The 24,017-nt window shown below is 43.0% G+C and overlaps 1 protein-coding gene across 2 annotated transcripts in view; it reads left to right on the forward strand.

Moving 5' to 3' along the window:
- MKRN2 (makorin ring finger protein 2) overlaps positions 1-24,017 on the forward strand; it is an 80,952-nt gene that overhangs the window by 50,279 nt on the left and 6,656 nt on the right. For both annotated transcript variants that reach the window (XM_029600788.1, XM_029600787.1), the window contains exon 7: positions 17,685-17,829. In XM_029600788.1, coding sequence (XP_029456648.1) covers positions 17,685-17,829 — 145 coding nt within the window. The remainder of the gene's footprint in view (positions 1-17,684; positions 17,830-24,017) is intronic.

Consider the following 24,017-nt stretch of genomic DNA (forward strand, 5'->3'; position numbering starts at 1 on the left):
TACCATTTAAACTTCCTCACAGTACCCCCGGACTCTCCATCCAATTCACTGTGGGCCCAAAAAGACCACACATTGCTTCTAGAGTCAGAACTTTCCACCCTTCTGCGAATCAGGGCTGTAGAAGCTGTCCCCCTGACGCAGAGAGGCACAGAGCTCTACTCGTGTTACTTTCTGATTCCAAAAAAATCGGGCGGTCTCTGCCCCATCCTAGACCTCTGCAATCTCAACAAAGTTCTTCAAAAAGAAAAATTCAGGATGGTGTCTTTCAGTACCATGCTTCCCCTACTACAACAAGGAGATTGGCTCTGTTCTCTGGACCTTCAGGATGCATACGCACATATCGCCATATCCCCACATCATCGCAAATACTTGTGCTTCATAGTAGGTCACAGACATTTTCAATACCGAGATCTGCCATTCGGTCTAGCCTCAGCGCCTTGAGTGTTCACAAAATGCCTAGCAGTGGCTGCCGCACATCTCCGCAGAAACACAGTCCACGTGTTTCCTTACTTGGACAACTGGCTAATAAAGAGTCAATCCAAACAAGGAGCTCTCAACTCTCTAAAGCTCACTACGAACCTACTACATTCACTAGGATTTCTGATAAATTATCAAAAATCCCACTTGGATCCATCTCACCTCCTTACTTTCATCGGAGCAGATTTGGACACCACATTCGCAAAGGCCTTCCTGCCCAATGACCGCACAGACATTCTCTCCAAGTTGGCTACATCTCTGCACACATACAAAACAGCATCAGCCCATCAATTCCTCACATTGCTGGGACACATGGCTTCCACGGTACACGTCACTCCTATGGCCAGGTTAGCCATGAGAATAAAACTCAGTGGACTTTGAAATCTCAGTGGCTCCAAGCCACTCAACCTCTTTCATCCCAGATCCATGTAACCAACCAGCTGTGACTGTCACTTCTCTGGTGGACAAACAAAACCAACTTGCAGTAAGGTTTTCACTTCCAGCAACCAGTTCCTCAAGTAACCTTAACCACGGACGCATCCAACTTGGGTTGGGGAACGCATGTGAACAACCTTCAAACTCAAGGGACTTGGACTCAACTCGAAGCAAAGTTTCAGATCAACTTCCTAGAGCTTCGAGCCATACATTTATGCTCTACATGCGTTCAAGGACTGCCTTTCACACAAGCCTGTTCTCATACAGACAGACAACACAGTTGCAATGTGGTATTTAAACAAACAAGGAGGAACAGGTTTTTATCTGCTCTGCCAAGAAGCTGTGCAGGTGTGGGCCTGGGCCCTGGCACACTCCATGCATCTCTGGACCATTTATCTGGCAGGCATACAGAACATAGTAGCAGATCGCCTCAGTCAATGCTTCCATCCCCAAGAGTGGTCTCTGGATCCCTGTGTAGCAAGCAAAATCTTCCAATGCTGGGGTCAATCAACCATCGACCTCTTTGCATACGAACTGAATCACAAAGTGGACAGATTCTGCTCCCTGCATAGGCAACAAAACACATTAGCCATGGATGCCTTCGCTCGCCCCTGGAACACAGGCCTACTATATGCGTATCCTCCAATACCACTAATAGCCAAAACTCTCTTAAAGCTACAACAGGACAGGGGATTAATGATACTCATAGCACCATACTGGCCTCAACAAGTGAGGTTTCCCATGCTTCTCGACCTCTCCATCTGAGAACCAATTTGCCTGGGCACAGCGCCCAGTCTCATAACTCAAAACCACAGCATGTTACACCACCCGAACCTTCAGACCCTATCCAATACAGCCTGGATGTTGAAAGCCTGATCCTGCAACCGCTCAATCTTTCAACTGAGGTCTCTCAAGTGCTTGTAGCTTCACGAAAACCTTCCATACGAAAATCCTATCGTTCTAAGTGGAATAGATTTACCACGTGGTGCACGCAAAAAGGTATCAACCCCTTTTCCTACCCCACTCCATCTCTATTAGACTATCTCTGGCACCTTTCAGACTCTGGTCTTCAGACTTCCACAGTAAGGGTACACCTCGGTGCCATCTCAGCGTACCACAAGGAAGATGGGGATGCCCCAATAACAGCGCAACCCCTTGTGAGTCGGTTTATGAGGGGCCTACTATAACTTAATCCCCCTCTACGGCCACCAGTTACTGAATGGGACCTAAACATAGTACTTACAAGACTCAGGCATTCCCCATTTGAGCCTTTGCACTCCTGCAATGTTAAATTTCTTACATGGAAAGTTCTCTTCCTTTTAGCCATTACATCTGTTTGAAGGGTCAGTGAGTTACAAGCACTTGTCACATACTCACCCTATACAAGGTTCCTCTATGACAGAGTGGTCCTCCGTACTCACCCTAAATTCCTTCCCAAGGTGGTAACTGACTTTCACCTGAATCATTCTATAGTCTTGCCCACATTTTTCCCAAGTCCTCACTCTCACCAGGGCGAGAGAGTTTTACACACCTTGGACTGTAAACGTGCACTTGCATTTTACCTAGACCGCACTGCAGTCCACAGGAAATCCACCCAACTCTGTTTCTTTCGATAAAAACAAACCGGGAGTTGCAGTGGGCAAACAAACTCTCTCCAACTGGCTAGCAGACTATCGAATTCTGCTATGAGAAAGCAGGCCTTCCTCTTCAGGGACGAGTGAAGGCGCATTCAGTAAGAGCCATGGCAACGTTAGTAGCACACTGTCGTTCAGTACCAATTGCTGACATCTGTAAAGCTGCAACATGGAGCTCTCTCCACACATTTGCAGCACATTACTGCCTAGACAATGAAGGACGTCAAGACGCTGCCTTTGGCCAATCAGTCTTGAAGAACTTATTTCCAGTATGATCCCAATTCCTTCCACATATCCATCTGCTGCGATTTTCAGGCTGCCACATTTTTACCAACAGTACACCAGTTGTTGTGCCTGTTGCACAAGTTGTAGGCTGTTGGTCCAATTTAAATGAGTCAGCCTGTAGCTTGCTAATCACCCACATGTGAGGACTACCATCCTGCTTGTCCTGGGAGAAAGCAGAGTTGCTTACCTGTAACAGGTGTTCTCCCAGGACAGCAGGATGTAGTCCTCACGAAACCCACCCGCCACACCGTGGATTTGGGTCCGAAACCATTTTATTATTTTATTTTTTTGCTTGCACCTTTTGCTACAAACGAGACTGAAGGGAGACCCCTGTGGCTACAGGGATTATTGCATGCTCAGTATGCCAGTGAAAGTTCTAAAAACTTTGACAAACGTATTCCATGACAGGGCTTCGTCTGACGTCACCCACATGTGAGGACTACATCCTGCTGTCCTGGGAGAACACCTGTTAAGGTAAGCAACTCTGCTTTTCGCTGAGCATGTTTTGTGCAGTAACTGTACGCTGGGAAGCCAGAAATGATGCTGTGCACAGTGCCATGAGGAGCCTTGAGCCTAGGACCTGAAGAATATGAGCACTCTTATGGACACTACAGTTAAAAGAGAAGTGTAATGGGCCAACTCAGTGGGCCTGGTTTCTGCTCCCTGAGCCAGCCAGGGTTGGTGATGCTCAGTAGTAGTATTCACAGCCCTTGTGGTTGGATGGGAAGGTCTCCCATTGTTCACCAATGACACATAGTGGCCATACTTAAGGTGCACATGTACTGGGTTTCAGAAGGAGCTGCAGTCTGCATCGTTTGTCCAAAGACAAGCACGACAATGACTGGGCCATGTGGGAAGTTATTTAGAAAAAAAAAAATAGTGGAATAACTCTTGGTAGTTGTGAAAGAAGGCTCATGGTAGCAGTGTCCAGTAGAGGCTGTTTCAATTGATCTGGAAGCCCAAAGGAACAGGAGGAAACTGCCAGACAAAAAAAAACAATATATGAGGTGCAGTTGAAGGAAGTTATAGCTTTGGAAGCCTTTGCCTCTCTGTATAAAAACAAAATAGGAAATTTTCAGAATTTTCAGGTGATGGATATATTTAAACTGCTAGGAGGTGTTCGAAAGATGGCCTTGATCTTCAGATGAAAACCTTCTCTGATCACTCGCATTGTGTTTGCCTCTTGGTCATCTGGTTAATGTGAGGCAATTATCATTGAACTCACATTTTGTGAAGAATGAGGGCTTTTTTCAGAGGCGCAGATTGGTACCTATTCTCTCGTTTACAGTACAGTCATATCAGATGTATAGGGGGATTGTAGGCAGAGAATTTTTGGAAATTAGCAGATTTGAGACCAGTGTTCTGGCTAGTGCAGCATAAAATAGAATAGGTCCCTCCTGTGTCATTTTATCCCCTAATTGAACAGTGCAATATTAAGATCGGTTTGAATTTCTGGGAGTTCATATGCTGTTGCTGGAACATTAAGAAGCTCAAGCATGGTCCATTGAAGCAAATGCAATTAACTGGTGATTCCCCTAGGAATCCATCGAGATAGGAGGAAGGGGATAAAATACCCTGCATAAATGAAGGGCCACCCCAGTGATTGACTCATTGACTTGGAAGGAACTTTACTTGTGAGAGAATTTGATTCTTATTCAGGCTGTAATTCCTTTTTTACAGGACTAACATAAGATTTATCATGGTCCTTTCTTTCACCTCTCTCTCCAGTTCATATCCAGCTTGGCTTAGTCCTGGCTGAAAATCAGAACCATCCAAAAGATGTTTGCTGGCCTGCAAGGATTGTTGCTGGCCTTAATCTAGTTTCCAGTTGGCAGGAGTCCATGTTGCTGAGCAAACGCTTCTCTCAATGGGACGGTCTTGCTGGCACCAGAGCGTCCAAGATCCAGGGCGGTTGGAACAACTTTTCTGGTGGTGGTGCAGAAATCTTTTTGTTATGAAAACTTTTACCCTTGGAAGGGATTGGTGCTGGAGCATCCCTAACACCCCAAAAATTCCAACACCTGTGTCAGACTGAGTCCTTACAGAGCAGGGTCGAGGCAGTAATGTAAATCCTGTTTGGGCCACATCTTTCTTTTCTTAATGTCTGTCAATAAACATGATACACAATGTTGAATTAGGTTTGAATTTATTATATCAAACTATTATATTTGTTTGTGGGGTTTCTTTTGTCTTTTTTGCTTCATTTCGTTTTTAAAATGTTTTTTTTTTCCATTTTTCCCTTATTTTGTGGTTAGTACATAGTAAGTCCAGATAGTGCACACTAACTGAACTTAGTGCACTAACATGAAACTAAAAAAAAAACCAAAACAAAACGAAATGTTTTTGATTTTTCCTTCATTTCATGGTTCCAACAAAAAAGACCTTGTCATTGACATGATCTGTCTCGTTTTAAAACTATTGCACATTCCTATTAATCATTTTATTTTTGATTGTAACTCATTTAGAGTATTAGATAAGTGAGTCATAAATATTGTAAATTAAGTCAAAAGAGGTCAGAAGATTTTGTCTGGCTATGTTCAGGACTTAGTTGGACAAATTTGAGATTTAAATATTTCTCCCCTGCTTAAGTTATTATCTGGCTAAACCTTAGCTGGATAAAAAAGACGCATTCCGGGGGCAGGGTTTAACCTTAGCCCGGTAGTGTTAAATATCAGTATAGTCTGGCTAAGATTCAAAATTGAAGTCTAGTTGACTTCAGAGCAGAACTAAAGTTATCTTGTTGGTTGTACCCCGATAACTTTAACTGGCTGTATTCAACATAGTTGGTTAAGTAGCTGCAAAAAAAAAAAAAAAGTGGGCCTTCAGGCCTGATCCCCTAGCCCCTCACCCCACAATACAAGTGGTAGTGCCCCAAGGCCAGCCTCCCCTCCCCCTTTTCCATGATATTTTGAAAAATCCCTGGGCCCCATCCTGCCCCTCAGCCCGCAATCTATCCCCCACCTCCCCAAACCCTCTGAAACACCAGTCAGGAGCATGATACTGTCTAATCTAGAGTAGGCGCTTCCAGTATTGCTCTTATAGCAGCATTAATCATTTCCAATGTTGTCAGAGCAACGCTGGAAGAAATCAGGAGCAGGTAAGACAGTACCACGCTCCTAGCTGGGGAGTCAGGAGTTTGGGGGGGGGGGGGGTGAGGATAGAGCAAGAGTGGACAAAGTTTAGTAATTTTTTTTTAATCAGGGCAACATTACTAGCTCTCGTATGTACTAAGGGCAGGGGTGGAACCCCCTTGGAGCTCCTCAAGTGGGGTTGGCGGGTATGCGTATGTCAGATACATCTCACTCATGCACACTCCTTCTCACTCATGGAGACCTCTTCATGTACAAGAGTAATCCTCAGTCTGGCTGATGTGTGTGTGACATTAGATTATTGATGATGTTGGCAGGCCAGAGATAAAGGAGCACGGGCTGAAACTGATTCTGGCCCCTCCGCTGGGGTGAAGGGCAGGAAGGGGCTCAGGGACTTTTTTCCCAAAAGATTGTGGAATAGAAAGGGAGCAGCCTCGGGCCACTAGCATTCACTACTGCATTTTAAAAAAAAAAAAAAAAAAAAAAAAAAGGTTAGGGGAGGTTGTGGGAGATTGACTTCTATATCTGCACTTATTTGAAAGTCTTCTGGGTGAGGGGTTGGGGATCAGGCCTGAAGCTTCAAAAGGTTTTTTAAACACATAACCAACTATATTTTGAATATAGCTAATTAAAAAGCAAGTTATTCAGGTAGACAGACATAGCTGGTTAGGTTTAAAGCTAAGTTCTCTAGCTTTAGCTGGATAACTTGTTCACTCGTTGGATTACTGAATATGGACCTTTAAATACACAAACCAAGACAGCAGAGGAAAGCTTGCTCTGCTGCAGCCCATATTGTACCTTCCTAGTGAAAATACTTTCTAGTGTTGGTGTTAGCATTCTCCTTCAGGCCTGACTCACTAAGTTAGCTGACTAAATGAAAATTTGATCATTTATTTGAATAACTTCTAGCTGGATAATAAGTTATGACTTATGCGCCTAACTCTGGTTGGCCCATAGAGCTGTCCTAAAGTTACTCATTTAATCGTATTCGTCTAACCTTAAGATAGCTGGATATATTCAGCGGCTGAATATTAACTTTGTCTATTTTTTGGCCTCACCACATAGATTTGGACAGTTTTTTGTTTGTTTTTTAACTTTACTTTGTAGAATGGTTGTAGATCATCTTTCAGTCCCTTGTGTCACCTGTATTTTAGGACTGAGTTCTCTGTATTTTGACCTGCTGTGGAGGGTCAGCTGTTATCTTTTTGGCAATAACATAATGAACTTAGTCCGTTACCAAATTTTTATTGGATATTACTTTGTTTTTGCTTGTCTGATAGAATCAAAATGAGAGGATTTCGCATGGAAAAGAATCAGTTTCTAATTTCCCTGATGCAGTCATCACTGTGTATAAGGGGGGAAAAAAGTAGCAAAAGTAGAGATTGGGTGACTTTTAGAGACTGCTGGGGTTTTTTTCTTTCCCAAAACTTTGGTTTATTGCAGAGGTGCCAAGTTTAGTTGTTTACATTGTGTTGCTCTGTTTTCGGCTACAGCATGTACCTTTATCAGTCACATCAGGGTCTCTGCTATTAATACTTCAGGAACGGGAGCTTGCAGCTGCGCCAACTTACAACCACCGGCTTCGTTTTCTTAGCACTTCTCTCTATGCCCATGAGCTCATTGTTTGTGGGATGCACACTTTCTGAGTTCTGCAAAAGATTTAGCTTGCGGATTGCACAAAGTCTTTACATGGTATAAACAGAGATGAACGTGAGGGAACACACATTTTGGCTTTGCTCTTGTGACTTGGCGTGTGTATAGAACTCAGATGACAGAAATCTTTGGGGGATCTTTTCAGACAGGATTTTCTACTCCCTTTCTTTCAGTTACTGGAAAGGTTTCATTTCTTCTCTTGCATATCTATCTATCTATATATAGATGTATATAAATATGTATATCTTTATCTGTGTGTTTAGGTATATACAGTGCCCTGCAAAAGTCTTCACATCCATGTACATTTCTTACATTCTATTTTCTAAAAATATACATCAAAATCCATTAATTAGGAGTTTTTCAATTTTCGATAATGTGTTGCCTCTGATTGGATGCAGCGATTTGGAGTTACTGCAGTACTCCCAATAATTCCCCCTAGTTTGTTATCTCAGCCATTCTAGGGCATTTAAAATTGGTGCTAAAGTATTGCATATTTAATCTGGGCACTCAAGAACCATAGAAAATGATGACAGAATAGGACCAAACGGTCCATCTAGTCTGCCCAGCATGTTTATGGTAGCATCTGCTGAGCCATACAAGTCACCCCTTACTTAGTTTCCCAAACCATCAAAGTCAGGGCCCTTGTTGGTTGCTGTGAGTCCAATTCCCTGTTACCTTTTGCCGTTGAAGCAGAGAGCAATGTTGGAGTTATATCGAAAGTACCAGGCATGTTGGTTAAGAGTAGTAACCACCACACCAGCAAGTAACCCCCCATGCTTATTTGTTCCCCCCCCCCCCAATGCTTATTTGTTTCCCCCCCATGCTTATTTGTTTTCCCAGACTGTAAAATACAATGTCCTTGTTGGCTGCTGCCGTAAAAGCAGAGAGCAATAATGGAGAAAGAAAAGCAACTCAAATTACTCAAACACTGATGATGATTAATGACAATCTAACAATTAAGTTGTCTGAGAAGGTACGCGATCTGGGAGTGATAATTGATAATGAACTTTGTCTAAAACCAACATGTAACACAGAAGGTTAGAGAAGGCTACGGAAAATTAATGATATTAAAACCATTACTAACCCATAAGGATTTTAGAACTATACTACAGGCATTAATATTTGCAAGTATTGACTACTGCAATGCACTCTTATTGGGTTTACCAGCTTGCACCATCAGACCATTACAGATATTGCAGAATGCAGTGGCAAGAATGTTAACAGGCAGTAGAAAAAAGGATCACATCACTCCAGTATTAGTGGAACTACATTGGCTCCCAGTTGAATACCGTATACAGTACAAAGTTCTTAGCATATTACACAAACTGCTATACAATGAACATGCAAGCTGGCTCAACACCACAATACTTTTACATACTCCACATAGGGCACTACGATCAGCAAACAAAGCCTTATTGCCAATTCCGTCAAATTTAGAAAAATGCTAAAGACCTGGCTCTTTCACCAGGCTTTCCCTGATTAATTTCCTTTCTGGTCTCCTGCCCTCCTCCCCTGCACCTCTTAGATTTCCCTTCGATCCATGACACCGCTCAATTGCTTTCTGATGATTCCATGTAGCCACGTACCATCGCTGTATATTTGTAGATATGTTTTTTTCCTTTCTGCAAATTGTACCTTTTTAGTTTCATATTGCTAAGTTTCGCTTTTCTGTGCCTCTTATCTCTTATTTATCAGTTGCCCCGTTTCCCCATTCCCTGTTTATTGTAATTTTCCACCTTTTTTGTTAAAATGTAAACCGATATGATGTGTAATTTAATGTCTGTATAGAAAAGCTTGTTAAATAAATAAAATAAATAAAAACAGCACGTCTTACACATGTCAGGGACAGGGCCATTTCACTTGCCAGACCAAAAGTCTGGAATGTAATGCCTGTAAATCTGAGATTTCAACAGGATTATAGGCAATTTAAGAAGGAACTGAAAACTTGGTTATACATACAGGCTTTTAAACAAATGGAAGGAGATTCTAAGGGCAAATAGGTGGTATTTTACTAGTCTTTATGATTTTATGATTTTATTTTTATTGGATTTCTTTCTTTTATACTTTTTAGTAATTTAATAATATTTATATAATGACTTTAAGTTTTATTTTTTACACTATTTACTTTATTATTTACTTAAATTTTTAGTATCATTTTATAATAATTTTATTTGTAATATTGTTGTTTATGTTTTTATCATGTGAGATGTGAGCCGTTGTGATGGTACCCCCAAACGACAGTATAGAAAAATTGTCAAATAAATAAATAAACTGTATGAAGACTTATTGGTTAAGGGTCCGGTTTCCGAGCCCGTGGCTGTCAGCGGGCTCGAGAACAGACGCTGGCAAAATTGAGCGTCGGCTGTCAAATCCGCTGACAGCCGCCGCTCCGGGTCAAAAGGAGGCGCTAGGGACATGCTAGCCCGTTTCTACCGCACCACCTAATTTAAATACAGAATCGCGCGCACAGACGAGTGGCCTGTGCACGCCCCGGGAAAGCGGGCTTTTATCCGCTCTCCCACGGACTTTACTGAATCGGCCTGTAAGATATTGAACAGGACCAGTCCCAACACTGATCCTTGCGGCACTCCATTAACACCGCTCTCTCTTCAGAGTAGGTTCCATTTACCATCACATGCTGTCTTCTATCAGTCAACCAGTTTGTAATCCAAGCCACCACCTTTCTCAAGCTTCTCATTTTATTGACAAGCCTCCTATGTGGGACTGTATCAAAAGCTTTGCTGAAATCTAAGTAGATCACATCGAGCACTCTTCCTTGATCCAATACCTTAGTCACCCAGTCAAAAAAAGTCAGTCAGATTTGTCTGACAGGACCTTGGGTTCTGGTGAATCCATGTTGCCTCTGGTCCAGCAATTCTTCTTACTGTAGATAATTAACTATTCTTTCCTTCAGCAGCATCTCCATTACTTTTCCCACCACTGAGATGAGGCTAACCAGCCTGTAGTTTCCAGCCTCCTCTCTCTTCCCATTCTGAAACAGGACCACCACCGCTCTTCAATCACTTGGTACCATGCCTGATTCCAGGGATCTATTGAACAGGTCATGCAACAGACCTGCCAGCACATAGCTGAGCTCCCTTAGTATCCTGGGATGAACCTCATCTGGCCCCATGGCTTTGTCCATTTTCAGTTTTCCTAGCTCTTCCCATACATTCTCTTCTGTAAACTGAGTTTAGTCTTCTCCATCCGCTTCCATTTTCTTGTTAACTAGCAACAGTCCTTCTCCAGGGTCGTCTTTAGTGAACACCGAACTGAAGTATTTGTTTAATATTTCTGCCATTTCTTCGTCTTTCTCCACACGTTGATCCTTTTCATCTTTCAATTTCACTATACTACTTCAGACCTTTCTCTGATGTATCTGAAAAGTGTATTGTCACCTCACTTTACCTCTTTGGCAATCCTTTCTTCCACTTGAATTTTTGCTTTCTTCATCATGAGATATTCTTCATCATGAGATATTCTTCCTTGTGTTCCTCCATTTGGGATCCTTTATATTTCTTGAGCGGTTTGCCTTTTGCTTTTATTTTATCAGCCACCTCCTTTGAGAACCAGATAGGTTTCTTATTTCTCTTGCTTTTGTTTTACTTTTCTAACATATAGATTAGTTGCCTTTGTAACTGCTTCTTTTAGTTTGGCCCATTGTTCCATCTCTCTCAATTTCTCCCAGTCTTCTAGATCTCACTCCAGGTTCTTCCCCATTTCAACAAAGTCTGTATTTTTGAAGTGCAAGGGTTCCTGGCCTGGAGGGGGAATTCGGAGTCTGGCAAGGGCTATTTTACAACACGATCCTCAGAATGGCCATTTCAGGTAAAGAACCGCTAAGTCCGACCCAGACCTGGGGAGTAGAGGAAGCTTTGGTTAGGTCAGCTGCCGGTGTTTATCTGGGCGCCCGATGTTTTTGAGCTGTAGGGATGCACAATTTACATAAGAACATGCCATACTGGGTCAGACCAAGGGACCATCAAGCCCAGCATCCTGTTTCCAACAGTGGCCAATCCAGGCTACAAGAACCTGGCAAGTACCCAAAATCTAAGACTATTCCATGCTACTGTTGCTAGTAATAGCAGTGGCAATTTTCTAAGTCGCGTCCCTAGCACATCCTTTTTACCGCACCAGCTCATTTAAATATTACCTTGGGTGCCCAGGAGAGATGGCTGTGAGCACATTAGGAAAATGGGCGCTCAATAAGGGGCTCCCATGTTACCATGCATGATATTGCATCGGCCCCTTTCCTTTCCAAATAATTCCAAACATTCTAATTGCCTTTTTGACTGCCACTGTATACTGAGCCAAAGATTTCGAGGTTTTGTCCTTTTCCTGGGTGGTGACTCTTAACATGGAATCCAGCATCTTGCACTTGTAGTTGGGATTATTTTTCCCTACTTTGCATTTGTCCATGTTAAATTGTATGTGCCATTTAGAAGCCAAATTTCCATGTCTCACAAGGTCCTTCTGCAGTTCTGAATATACCCTGCTAGTTAGCTGGATATGGTTATCTATAATTAGCCAAGCCACTCAGCAGCTGAATATAGCCAATAGAGACTCCTGGGACACTTCATTAACGACCTTTCTCCATTTGGAAAACTGACCATTTAGTCCTACCCTCTGTTTCCTGTTTTACATCCAGTTTCAATCCACTATAGGACACTGCCTCCAATCCCATTACCTCCCAATTTCCTGAGAAGTCTCTCATGAGTGACTTTGTCAAATGCCTTCTGAAAACCCAGATACACTTTATGAACTGGCTCACCTTTGTCCTCATGTTAGACACCCTCGAAAAAAAAATCCAGTAAAATGGTAAGGCGAGACTCCCTTTGTAAAATCCCATGTTGACTCTCCCCTATTAAACTATTTATGTGGTCAGTAATTTTGTTTTTAAGAAAGCTTTAGCTGTTTTGCCCAGCACAGACATCAAGCTCACCTATCTGTAGTTTTTCCGGATCACCCTTGGAATCCTTTCCAGGAGCTGGCATCACTTTGGCCACCCTCCAGTCTTCTGGTGCCGTGTCTGTTTTAAATGATAGACTGCGAATCATCAGAAACTGGTCTGCAGTTTCATTTGAGTTTACTGTAAGGATAATGTTAGCAGAGTGATATGCATTGTTTGTTTTATGCCACATTTATTGCTTAGCATTGAGACCAACGAGTTCCACTTTGGTCTCACCAGACCACAAATTCTTCACCCACATGTGTGAAGCATCCTCTTCATATTTCTTTGCAAATGCACGTATCGTATATGGCTGGTTTTCAGCAGTGGCTTCCTTCTTGCCACCCTCTCATACAGACAATATGTGGGGTAATCTTGAAATTTGAACAGCCCTTATTTTCCCAATCTCAGCCAGAGACTGCTTTAGTTCTTTTTAAAGTAACCTCAGGCCTCAGACGTTTCCTTAATCCACAGCTAGTGATTTTGAGGGACGGCCTGATCTCGGCAGTGTCTTGCTGCCAAACTGTTTCCACTTTATACTGATGGGATTGACAGTAACCCAAGGGATATTCAGACACACTGACACGAGTTCATTCATGAGCTCCTGGTTCAGCTTGGTTTGACGTTGGCTTCAGATTCACACCATGCAACAGAAACAGCAGAATCTGGCAATATTCCTATCAGATCAACTACTGTGACTGGACACAGATGGCTCTACTTAACATATGGGCCTTGATAACACAATTTGTTTTTTTGAATTGATGTTAATTTGGGTTTGCTATGATAAAGGGTGTGAAGACTTATACAATTCAAGACTTTCTGTGTTTTTTATATTCTTACTTTTGGAATGTCTAAACTGTTTCATGATGAAAGTCTAGTACAGTGTGCCTTCAGACTTGGATCAGGTGTGCCATGGAAAAGTTACCGCTGTCTGATGCTCAGATCCAGGCCAGCACCTGGGCACTGCTCTCAGCGCTTTTCAGCAAACAGGAACACCAGTAGTGGCTCTTAAAACATGTAGGACCTCCTTACTGAGAATGCGTGCCATTGCGCTGCTACAGCATGAGGCCTGGAGTGCGGTAACTAATGGGTTGCAAGCAAGGCACTGGTAGCTGGGTCCTGCTTTGTGCAGGGCACACATGTCGCCCAGCCCCCCTCCTCATCTTCCCCCCCTTCTTTGATTCTTTCCAGCCTCTGTCTTGCCCCAGGCTGAGTGAGATGGGGACTGGATATGCACAGAGCACTGGATGTGACTCACCCCTGAATGTTGGGAGCAGCAGCAGCAGTGAAAGAGCTCTGGCAGCCACATGTGGCAGCCAAGATAACTAAGTGAGCCGGCTGCCTGCACAGCACTGGCCTCTCCCTTTTCCTGCTGTTGTATATAGAGGGAGCTGGTCCATTGTGACAGGTTCATGTATGTGTCTGCCCTCTCTCTCCCTTTGTTTTAAAATTTGGAAAAGACACTAATGGGCTTTTCAGTGCTTCCTTACCTCTTCTTTTGGCATTTTTTATATAATGCCCTAAACCAACCAAGTTTCATACTAATTGGGAGGGTATCTGAGGCAAGAGAAGTGATTTGTCCAAGGTCACAAGAAATGTCAGTGGAAAACGAGGGATTTTGAACCCTGTTTTTTCTCTTATTATTCATAACTAATCAGTAAACGTCCACTCGAAATCCTGTATTTTAGGACTTCTGAATCTGAAAAAATCCATCTTCCTGGTAACATTTACAGATTTTCTCTCGTGTTAATATATTTGGCAAAATCATAAATTGTGGTATTTTGGGAACAAGTCCTATTCTTATTTAGCAGCAACAATGCTTGAGCCAGATTAGAAATTTTGTTTTAGTATGTTGCTGACTTGCAGATCAAAATTTGTCTGGCTAATATTTTAATTCATATTAGATGAGATCTCATTTCCTGGTGTCCATAGATGGATCTTTAGTTCATACTGAGAAAGTGATTTTTGTTCTACGTTAAAATTAGTATAGACAGAAAATCATTAGCCACCAAAGGATATGGCAGTATGATTTGATTTGAGTGGAATGTAACACAATAAAATTGTGTTATAGCACAATATATATATATATATATTTTTTTTTTTTGTCATGTTCTCTGACCTATGTTTGGGAGATAATTGCAACCATATGTGTTACATTGCGCTGGCTCTTAAAAATGTTTGTGTTCAAATTATTTCAACTTGTGGAATACAAACTTTAACGGCATTGCTGCTATAGCAAGCCAAAGGTTTTCCATTGTTTACATGTGAGGCTGCTGTAAGGGCTGTTTTATTCCAGTTTAGCGAATTTGAAAGCGTAAAAATGACAAATCTGGCCAGGTTTCATTGCTCACATCTGCAATCAGTAAAGGTCATTGCTTTTCCTGGGATTTACTTCTGGCTTTATAGGTCATTGCTTTTTTTTTTTTTCTCCCCCTGAATGTTTTTCTCCTTTGGGTTTCCTGTTCAATCAGATCAGGGCTGGGACCCCTCTTTTATCTACTTGCCCAATTTACTTTTAACCCACTCATTGCAGTGACCCTCATCTGGAGGTGGGGTGGGGGTGGGGGGGTCATATACCAGGGCTTCTTCCAGACCTCTGCAGTGATGGGTGCTGGATCCAGCCAGTAGAGGTTAATCTTGACCAATGAGCCTGACTCCTTTCCCCTCGGGGGCTCAGAATTCTGTTACTTACAGCATCTTCAGATGCAGCCCACCCTCGGACCCCAGGAATCGAACTGCAGTCCTTTGCCAGTTAGCCCTTGGGCTGGCCCCAAACATTACATTTAATAGCACTTAAATATTCAATTTTGACATCGCTTTGTCTTAGACAAGTGAAAAAATTAAAACTGTCAAAAAAAAAAAATGCTGTCATGTGATGTGCAGTAACAAAAGTATGGCTCGCACATATAAGGGGTGTAGGACAAGCTTCAGGATCTGTAAATAAAATGGGATTCATTTCCAGTCTCTTCTGTGTCTTTTTAGCTTGCTGTTTAGTAGTCCAACAAATTCTAACTATTTTGAAAGAAGGATAAAGGCCTTGGGGCTACTGATCAGCATTTTACTTTATTTTATGGACATTTTTTTTTGTTTTAAGAAAAGCATTTCATAGGGGAATGCTACAATGTTGTTTTACTGTACATTGGAGCAGTTTACCTAGTATTGCATTGCGGAAATGAGACACATCTTGATTTTTGCAGTGCGGTACCAAGCTGGCACAGCATTATCTAGCATGCAGCTTTTTCTCCTCTACTGTTGGCCAAACCCACTGGAAAGAATAGAGTATGGCCCGGGAAAACTCTAAGCTTCCAGTGGATAGGTGGCCCTGAAGCAAGAGGATAATGCAGCAGAGGTGGGAAAATTCAGTGGGACTCCATGTACTGTTGGGGTGAGCATCTGGCCTTTTGTGGACATGGAGTGTTTCCCAGCCTTCCCTTGCCAGGCACACTTTAGCAGTTGGGTTTTCAGGATATCTGTAATGGATATTACTATCCTTATCAGAAGGCATGGGGCGTAACTTGCATGGAGTGGCAGTTACTACCCTTAATAGAATGTACCGGGGTGGAGTGGGGGACCTGCACGGAATGGCAGTTGCTAGCCATGATGGGGGTGTGTGTGTGTGGTGGCCTGCATGGAGTAGTAACTGCCGCCCTGGATGGCACGGGGGAGGGGGTTGTGACCTGCACGGAGCGGAAGTTGCTGCCCATGATGGAGGGCACAGGGGAAGAGAGGGGAGTGGCTTGCATGGACCAGCAGTAGTGGCCGCCCAAGTAACTAGTTGTGCAGACTGGATGGACCATTTAGGTCTTTATCTGCTTTACTTGTGTTACTATAATATGCCTGAGAATTGCATACATAGGAGACCCGGTGTGTGCATATCTCTCTTGTGCGTGTCTGTTGTGGCTATTCTGAAAACCTGATTGGTTAGATATGAATCCAGGAGAGGGTTGGGAAACCTAATAACAGGGGGAGGAGGATAGGGACAGAAGAGAGGGGAAGAGACAAAGGAAATGAAGACATGCTGAGAGAAAAAGGTAAACCCAGGAAAAACAGACATGTTTATAGAGAAATAAACAAGTAGGGAATGCTTTCCAACAGATTTGCACAAAATGGGGGAGGGTATATGGTGCAGGTATTTCTGAGGGAGAGGCAGGGGCTCTGGGTTTGTGGGGGGGAGTGAGTGGTAATGTGTGGGTTGTGGATATGTGTGGTGTCTGTGGGGAATAGGGGACAGGAGGGTGGAGGTATGTAGGAGTGTATGTGTGGGGCAGATGAGTTAGGAGTATAAGGGGAATTGGGGTGAGTATGTATGTGAGGGGCGTGTGGGTTGCTGTGTTTTGGGAGTGCATAGAGAATTGGGGTTTGTGGATGTAGGTTTGTGGGGTAAGAGGTGTGTATGGGATATGTGTGGCAGGTGAGTGGTGGGGTATAAAGAATTTGGAGTGGGTGTGTATGTTTGGGGTATATGAGCGTAGAAGTGACTAGATTATAGGTTTGTGGGGGTGGTGGATGTTGGAATGTATGTGTGAGACTTTGGAAGCAAAGGGGGAGGTGGCTTTAAAATGCCTCTGGGTGCCACCCTTTGCCAGTTGCTTCAGTTATTTCCTGTCTCTGCCTGCATTGCTCTGTGCCAAAGTGGAATGGAGTGGAGATCAATATTATAACAATTTCATATAGACAGCAATGGGTATCTTTTCTAATAGATGGCAATGGGAATTTTTTTTGGAGGCTCTATTCTCTGAAAATACCCCATGTTTTTGGTTTTCAAACTCATCTGAGATCTTCACATTATCTTCTTACATACCAAATTTCCAGCCCTTTTTTTGACGTTGTGCCTCTGGACAGATAGACAGATGAACATCGATCCATTTTATATAATTCTTTCCAACATTTCCTATATTGGAAAGTATAAAAATGAATGGGAAGACAGGAAAAAGAGCCAACTCTTCTTAGATGGAGAGGATTGGAAAATAGGTGAGGCACACAAGTTGGAAATGGTTTTGTGCTGTTTAATGTTTGCTACAGAATTTTGACTCTTTTTACTCAGTATTTTCCATAAGTGGTAAGTCATGCCTTAGGTAAAATGCTTCCTGCTGTGTATCCTGTATAAATATGAACTTGGTGCTAAATGCTAACAGGGCTGCTACTTTTATTTTTCTCTTTAAGTAAAAAGGCCTGCAAGTATTTTGAGCACGGAAAAGGAACCTGCCCCTTTGGAGGAAAATGCTTGTATCTGCATGCTTATTCTGACGGGACGAGAGCAGAACCTGAGAAACCACGGAAGCAGCTTAGCTCAGAGGGCACCGTTCGGGTAAGAGGGGGCACATTAGTGACATGGGGGAAGGCCAAGTGGGCCAACAGAAAGCACTCTATGCTACTATGTTCTCAGCATCCATCTACCTTGTACCTACAGGCTGTGTAGCATGCCAAAACACACTCTGAACTGTAAGATACTCGTTAGCAGACATGTTCTAGCCCCCCCCCCCCCCCCCAAAAAAACAAAATACTTTCTGTAGTCTGATATTTCTGAAAGAATTCAGATTTAGGTTTCAGATCTTTCCAATGTGTTGTACTGTGGTTTTTTTTTTTTTGTTGTTTTTTTTTAATACTAATCAGACACATTCTTCTGTTAGATCATAATAGATCAAGAGAAAGCTGCAACCCTGTCATATTTATTTAGATTTCTCTGACAAGCAGGATTGAATTAGCCATGACAAGTAAGTGGCATCTGTCAGCGCTGAATGGACCCTCCTCTCCTAGTTCATGGAACCTTTGCTCTACTGAGCATGTGCCGGAATTCCTGCATGGATACTGTCTTGTGAGCTGCTGCACGGACATGTACTCTGTCATTTTGGCTATTTCAGGTTTTTTTCTTACTCTAGCATTATTGCTGGTTTTGCCTCACCTTGGCAGTCTCTCAGTAGTACAGTTCAGGGCTACACCCAATAAAAAAAAAAAAAAAAAGAAAGAAAGAAGACATCAGCATGTGAGGCCACTTCCACTGACTTTAAAGCAAGTTTTCTTACGGTAAATGTTTTCCATAGATAGGATGAATTGATCATGTCACATCCGGCAGCACCAAACAGACTCATCTCTCCTAGCTATTAGAGTTTTTAGCTCAACTGATTGTGTGGGAATTTCCACATGGGTGCTGCCTCATGAGCCCTCCTTAATTGATTTTTAAACCTAAATCTAGCTAGGTAGTCTATTCTCCAGGTAGGCGGGTGGGTGGGTATTTCTCATTGCTAATTCATCGTGGTGTCTATGGAAAACACAATTTATGGTAAGCAAATAAATGTGCTTTTTCCATCAACAAGAAAGGGCTTGCGTGGGGAGTCCCGAGTCCCAGATTTGCAAATGTCTTCAACAGGTACTGCTTGTAGGTGAGCAGTGGATGAGGCCATAGCTCTAACCTGATGAGCCATGATGGAACCTGTAACTTGTAAGTCTGCTGATGTTTAGCAGTTTTGAATGCAGTCTCCTTTCCAGGTAGTCAATTTATGTTTTGTGATTGCTGTGCCCAGTCTGTTAGGACTGTAAGATATGAAAATTTGCAAAGCCTGAATATGTGGCTGAATTCTTCTTTTTGTAGTAAGGCCCTTTTATAGTCTAAAGCATGAAGGCTTTCTCACATTGGACTTGGGGAAAATCCAGTGCTTATCTCTCGGATAAGCAGCATAGAATCTATCGACCTCTGAGATCCTGCCAGGTACTTGTTACCTGGATTGGCAACTGTTAGAAATAGAATACTGGACTGATGGACCTTTGGTCTAATCCAGTATGGCAAGTTTTGTTTGAATGTATGGCCTCGGAAAATCTTATGTTTGAGTGTGTGGCCACAATGGCCTAATTGTTATGGAAATCTGATAACTTTCGGCAGAAATTTTGAGTGGGTGCAGAGCACTACCCTATTATGGCAAAATTGCATATATGGTTGATAATGAAGTAATGCCTGAAGTTTTTGTTGACTCTTCTGGCTTCTGATACTGCTACAAGATATACTGTTTTCCATGTTTAAAAACTTAATAGGAGTAGTCTGACTCCAAAGGTTCAAAAGGCAGCGTTATCAGTTGAGAAAAAACATTCAGATCCCATGACACAGGTGGATTTTGCATCCGCCATAAACCTTTCCTAAACCCAGATGCGCACGTATTTTCTGCTGTGCGCACATCTAACCTAGCTGTTAACTGGGTGAATTAGTGGATGAACTGGTAAAACTGGCAATGGTGTGGATTGCACACACCTTTTAAAATTCCCTGATTTACATGGTAGAGGTGGGATTTATATGCATATATATGCACATAAGTTATAAAATGGCCACGTATCTGGATGGGTGCCGATGCATATGCACCAAAGTGCACCCGTGTGCTGGTTGGAAACTTGCCACCCCTCTTTAAACTTGAATATGGTAAGCTGTATGGCGCTAAGATATACTGATTATATGTCTGACTCAGAAAGAAAGAGCAAGTAGGTTAGTAAATGTTTGGGACCACCTGAGAGAGAGGTTCCAAGGCATTATGTTGACACCATATGGAGAATTTTTTCCATTTAAAAGCCATAGATTCTTCTAGTTGATGGCTTCCTGGCAGACATTATGTCCTCAGTCTTTCTGGATAAAGAGAAATCTGCGACTACCAAGCATTCAACATCCAAGCTGTCAGGTTGAGGGATCGGAGATTTGGATGGAACAGACTTCCTTCTTCTTGAATTAATAAGGTTGGGTCTATTCCCAGATGAATCAGAGGATTGCTGGAAAGCTGTGAGATATGCTACCAAATCTGTCTGAGCATACTGGAGCTATGAGGATCAGTTGAGCTTGATTCTTTAGCACTTTTTGCACTGTTCTGGCTAGCCATGGAATTGGTGGAAAAGCATGCATGTGATTTGCATTCCAGCAGAGTGGGATAGCATCCTGAGCTGACCTGAATTTGCTGGGAAGACTGGAGCCAAACATCTCCAGTTTTCTGTTCTTTTCTGCTGCGAACAAGTCAATTTACTGGAAGACTCCATAAGCTTAAATAGTTTGTTGGCTGTTGATTGTTGTATAGTCCACTTGTGAGGATGAAAGACTCTGCTGAGACGATTCGCCAACATGTTGGAGATTCCTGGAAGATAAGTGGCTTTCAGGACTGCTTGATGTTTGCATGCCCATTCCTATATTCTTATCTCTTCTTGGTAGAGAGTCCATGACCCTGGGCTCACCTTCTTGTTCACAAAGAACATAGCCACTTGGTTGTCGATTTGAATTCGAATGCTTCTCCTGTGGAGGAGGTTGGTGAGAATTGACAACTTGTATCTGATTACTCTGTTGTAATAGGTTGATCTGAAAATGTTATATGAGAGACCAAGTTTCTTGCGTTTGAAAAGGTCCAGTGTAGGCGTCCCACACTTTCGTGGAGCTGTTTGTTGCTTAGGTTACTTAATGAGGGAATTCCTTTTTGAAGAACGTGAGGATTTAGTGCAATTCCTATTTCATATTCTTTGAGACTTGTACTTTGGTGTTAAGTTAGCTGGTCTCATTGACAGCAGAGACCCCACTGCAGGTGGTGGATGTGGAGGCAGGATAATGGAACTACATGAATAATACCACCTTATGTCCTGAAACAGCCAAGACTTTTCTGGCTATCGAGCACTGCGAGTTCAGCAGTTTGAACAAATGATGTCAGAGTGTTTGCCTGTTCCGACGGAAGAAAAGCTCTTTCCTGCAGTGAATCTATCCATACTCAAAAAAAATTGCATTTTCTGGGAAGGCACTACATCCGACTTCCTGAAATTCACCAGAAATCTCAATTTCTGTAAAAGCTGAATTAATTTTGCAGGCAGATTAACACACCCTCCTGGGAGTTGTTTGTGATTAGCTAATCGTCTAGATATGGGAAGAGTTAGATTCCCTGATGTCATAAGTGCTCTACTACTACAGTCATGCAATTAAGGATGACTCTCAGAATGTTGACAGCCTGAAGGGGAGCACTTTGTATTGATAATGGGAAGAGTCTACTCTGAAGCAAAGATAATGCCAGTGGGTGGGATGGATAGGTATGTGGACATAGACATATTTTAGATCAAGAGTGCACATCCATTCCCCCTTCTGGATGTAGGGAAGAATCATGTTGAAGGAATTAAATTTTGAATGTCTCTTAGTAGATACTTGTTTGTTAGATACTTGTTCAGTTTTCTCAGATCCAGAATGGGTTTCAGTCCCCCAGATTTCTTGGGTATGAGGAAGTATCTGGAGTAGAATCTTTGTCCATGCAGGAACGCAGGGACCATCTTTATTGCCCGTCACTGAAGAAGCAATTTCACTTCCAGATATAGCTGTGTTAAGTGAGACTGATCTGGATTTCAAGCAGAACAATAAGGAAAAGATGCTTACCCTAAACAGGGTTCTCCCTAGACAGCAGGATGAATTTGCCATGCGTAATACCTGCCTTCCTTCCTGGAGAATTGTCTACTGAGCTAAAGCTCAGCTCCTACAATCAACTGAGGGGCTCATGACGAAGCACCCGCACGGGTATTCCAGCACATGCTCAGTAGAGCAAAAACTCTGAGCTAGGGGAGAGAGGTCCATTTGGAGGCTGTTGGATGATGTCACCCACGTCATGGCTAATTCATCCTGTTCTCTATGGATGACCCCATTTATGGTAAGCAAACTGCTTTTTATATAGAAAAACAGAAGTGCTGCTTCGGTGCAGCAGAATATACAGCTCTTGATTTTGCTGGATGTGTAGGTAACCCTGGGATCTGGTAAAATGTGCCATATTAGATTAGACTAAAGGTCCAGTGAGCCCAGCATCTGGACTGAGATCGCAGCCATTTCAGGTCACTAGGAAGCACCCAGCACAGATCCAAAAGAGTAGATGGATTCCTTGTTGCTCACTTCCAGGGATAAACGGTGGCATTTCCCAGTGAAGACCAACCGAATGTGCTGTGGATTAATATTGATGAAAGGGGAAAATGTTTTGGAGAGAGGTTGGTGTGTGTTGTTTGTTGTTTTTTTTTTTGTTGTTTTTTTTTTTTTTTAAAGAGGCAACCTCCCCCTTGCTTTCCATCTCACTGATTTTAGATTTTCTCACCTCTTGAGGAGGAAGCTGGATTGGGATACCTGAGATCAGGGAGGAGTTTGATTGCAAACATTGGATAATCCCATTCACAGGACAAGACTACTGGAGAGCAGATACACTAGGAATATGCAAACCACAAAAATATTAAGAAATTAAGAAACTGTTGAAAGGATGGCAACAGCATATATTGGCAAAAGATGACCAATGATATCCTATAGGGGCCTGTGCTTGGACTGTTGCTGTTTAGCAATTTTTCTTTTATCAGTTATTTGAAGGACTGCACAACAGTGGTTACTTTTCTGGTTTCAGCTATCAGTTATGCATATTTCCTGGATTGTACTCTTGCTATAGGGAACATTAGGATTAGACAGCAACGATGGTATTTGCAGATGACACAAAGCTGCTGTGTTGTAAGTACACTGCAGGACTCGCTGATTGTTACAGAGAGACATAGCTATATCAGATGGGAAGGCAAATGATAGATTCAGTTTAATGTGGGCAACTGTAAAGTAATGCACTTGGGATACAAGGCTATTCTAATATACTGTATCTTAAATGGGACAGAATTTGAGAACTTATTTTATTTTTCCTAGCATGTAGCAAATGGACTCAGGACCAATGGGTATAGTGTACTCCTGATAGCAGTTGGAGACGGATCAGATTTCAATCTGATGTCAGCCCTAGTACATATACCCCTGCAGGAAGTGCAGCTCTTCAGTATTTTCCGTCTCCATAGCAGTTAGGGACTCTATGCATGCTCGCACAGCGTTAGAGTAATTTTACCAAAGAAAACCCAAATAAAAAGAAATCTTACCTCTACAGAAGAGCCCCGCTCTCCTGCGGTGACACCCATTGGGTCCCTCCCCTAGTTGAGAATTCCCAAGGTGATTTCTGCGATCCCTCGGAGGTAAGCCTCGGATCGGCAGCCGACCCTAGGAGGGGACCTAGCCCCTGACATCGGGTGAGGCTGAGAGGCAGTGGGTGCGACTTCGAGTGCGGCGGTGAAGGTATTTTTCCCTCTCCCCCTGCAGCCAGAGACCACTTGGAACGAGACCGGGAAGCACTGAGACAAGGTAAGGTAGAAATCTATTTAAAAGTCTCCGGTCTCCGAAGCTCAAGGAGTCACACAGGTCGCCAGCTGGGACCAGTGCCACCGGGTTGATCTGCCCTAGCAGGGCTAGACCCCGGTTAGATCCAAGGGTCCTCCCACATGGAGACCCTCCGAGGTGGTCTCCATCACCATTTTGATCTGTTCGCTGCCCTGTCCGCCGCCGCGAGCCATGGGCACAAATTCCTTGTGCGCACAACGTCGCAAGCCCAAGTACCATGCGCATAAGCGATGTGCATGGCCACGCGCTTACTGTGCCGGGCACACAACACTGCACACATCTCCTGAGTGTGCATCAAATCTACGCGCACAACTTCGCACCGGAGCGCA

This window comes from Rhinatrema bivittatum, chromosome 4, assembly GCF_901001135.1.
Source record: "Rhinatrema bivittatum chromosome 4, aRhiBiv1.1, whole genome shotgun sequence".
In the NCBI taxonomy this organism is placed as follows: Eukaryota; Metazoa; Chordata; class Amphibia; order Gymnophiona; family Rhinatrematidae; genus Rhinatrema; species Rhinatrema bivittatum.